This window comes from Emiliania huxleyi, assembly GCF_000372725.1.
Source record: "Emiliania huxleyi CCMP1516 chromosome Unknown EMIHUscaffold_1890, whole genome shotgun sequence".
NCBI lineage: Eukaryota > Haptophyta > Isochrysidales > Noelaerhabdaceae > Emiliania > Emiliania huxleyi.
In genome coordinates this window covers 1-2,569 of record NW_005200700.1, presented here as the reverse complement: position 1 = coordinate 2,569, position 2,569 = coordinate 1, and the positions used below count along the sequence as shown (strand labels likewise).

At 65.0% G+C, this 2,569-nt stretch overlaps 1 protein-coding gene across 1 annotated transcript; it reads left to right on the top strand.

Moving 5' to 3' along the window:
* Window positions 1-588: 588 nt before the first annotated feature.
* EMIHUDRAFT_253773 (hypothetical protein) lies at window positions 589-1,188 on the top strand (the record flags this gene model as incomplete). Its single annotated transcript, XM_005782566.1, has 1 exon — window positions 589-1,188. One exon carries the CDS (start codon window positions 589-591, stop codon window positions 1,186-1,188), a length of 600 nt encoding a protein of 199 aa, XP_005782623.1.
* Between the last annotated feature and the right edge of the window lie 1,381 nt (window positions 1,189-2,569).

The following is a 2,569-nucleotide window of genomic DNA, read 5'->3' as shown; positions in this document are numbered from 1 at the left end:
CGGCCAGAGAGGCGGGGGGTGGAGCGGGGCTCGGGGCGCGGCGGGGGCACCAACGTGTACGGACGTCGGGAACGTCGAACCTGGGTCGGAGGGCGATTCTTTTGCATGACTCATCTCCCCCAGATCGAGACGGACTACATGATCATGAACGACCGAGCAAGCGAGGGAGGGCGAGACGATCGAGGGGTCCCGTACCACGCGGAATCGACCCTATCCAGTGCTCAAGTCCTCAAGTGTTTCTTGCCTTCATTGTTTATGACCTTCATTGCACCCAGTGCACCTCGATCCTGCACCGTGTTTGTTATGACCCCCCCCGATGAACACACCAGTGAGGGAGGGCGAGACGGTCGAGGGGTCCCGTACCATGCGGAACTGACCCTATCCAGTGCTCAAGTGCTTAAGGTCCACGGACGTCACGGGTCTGGGGTCGTCACCCGTGTGGAAAACTCGGTGATTCGCCAATGTGTCGGGGACGGCCGAAACTGCGCCGACGGATCCTGACGGCAGAGAATGGCGGCACTTCTCCGCGCCACCCGCTGCGCCGCGCTGCGGGCCCCTCGGCTGGCGGCGCCTGCGGCAGCTCTGCAAATGGCCCCCGCCATCGCAGCCAGTCCGGTCCTGCGCCTCTCGCGCAACATGGGCGCTGGCGCTGGCAGCGGTGGGGCAGATTTGGACATCGACTACGTCAAGTCGTCCTGGGACACCGTCGTCACCAATGTCAAGAAGCTCACACAAAATCCCGCGGCGAGCAATCAGGAAATCTTTGAACTGGCCGGGCAGGTGCTCTTTGAGAAAATCCTTGGTCCTCCGGAGGACACGGCGACGTTTGAAGCGAGGTGCAAGTTGTTCACGTTTAAAACGGACTACGACGAAAGGATCAAGGATCCTCACTACAAAAAGCACGTGAGTGGCGTGGTCGAAACAGTCAACACCGCCATCGATAACCTGCACGATTTGGCAGGTCTCGAAAAAATACTCTTTGACCTCGGCAAGAGGCACAACAACTACGGGGTGAAGAACTCTCACTACACGCTAGTCAAGGAGTCATTGGTGTACACGCTCGGTGTCGCGCTCGGAGCACCGCTCGAGGGGAAGGACGCGGAGCAGTGGACCTTGGTCTGGGGCTTTGTGGAATCGAATATGAAGAAGGGCCAGGCATCCGATGCCTCGTACTCGTTGGAAGGTTGAGCGCCACGATTGCCGCCACGAGCGAGCGACGGACGATTGCCGCCCGCCTGCACGCGGCGTGGCGGTCTTCAGCGCTCCGGGGTGTATTCGGGTACGCACGATTGCCGCCCGCCTGCACGGGCGTGGCGGTCTTCTCTGGCGCCTAGAGGTGAGGTGTGTGGAAGGCAGGGAGGGCTCGAGAGCGGCCTCAGGAGAGGCATTCGGCGCGGAGGGAGCAGAGGATGCATGAATGCGTACCGGCGAGCGCTCGAGCTGACCGCCGCGGCCCTGGCCGTCGGCCGGCCCCTTGCGAGCCTCCTGCGGCGCCGGCGAGGGCTGTGGTCAGGCTTCAGCTTGTTTCCTGCATTCTGTGGTCAAGACACAGCAAAAGTACTCTCCTGCCCGCGTGTGGCAGGGGTGCGTGTCGGCTGACTCATCATCGGATGAGGGCGCGGTGCTCGTCCGGTCGCCCGGAGCACGGGACCTCAAAGAGTGGGGGAGCCCAGCGGCGCGGGAGGGCGGGAAGCCGCTTTCGGAAGAGCCAGCGGCCGCCAGTCCAGCCAGCGGGAAGCTGACGCCGTAAGACTCTGTGAATGAAAAGAGGAGGAGAATGCCCCACATGACAAATTTGTGCCCCGGCCCGCAGAATTCTTTTTTGCACGCGTCTCAAAAAAAGTCTGCGGCCGCGGCGTTCACTTGACAGGTAAACAAATGTCGATGGCGAAGGAGATAGGCTACTACCAGTGCTCTTCGAACTACGCGACCTGCGCCGTCAGCCGGTGCTGCCACGACGCGAGGTTCGGCTGCTTCCTCCGAACAGACGGCCTGACCTTCGCCGTGGCGCAGTGCCGAAATTTTGTCGTCGATCACGGCTCTCGGCCCAATGAACCCTGTCGCGATTCCGCCTCGTGGACCTGCCCGGGCTGGTGGATGGTATGCGCGCCGCACACGCCCCGAGCCGCGCTCTTTTTCGCCCCTCGCACCACCACACACCTCACCGCGCCCAACTGATGACCTTCGCTCCCTCCCGTGTCCGCAGGTACCACCCTTGCCGCCGCCGCCGCCGCCGCCGCCGCCGCTTCCGTGGCGGTCTTATGTGTGGCACGATTGGGTGCGCCCCACGCCGGAGCCACCCTCCTCGCCGCCGGTACCGCCCCCCGGGCCTGCCTCGCCGCCGCCTGCCTCGCCGCCCCTCCCTGCCCTCCCGCTCCCCTCCCGTCCTCCGTTCCGCCCTCCGCGCCCTCCGCGCCCTCCGCCGTACGCGCAACCGCCCTCCGCGCCGCCCACGCCGTGGTGGAGCGTCACCGCGCCGCCGCCGCCGCCCGCCCCGTCCCCACCGCCGCCATCCGGCCCTCCACCGCGTTCCTCGCCGCCGTCGCTCTCGCCGCCGTCACCGGCGGCG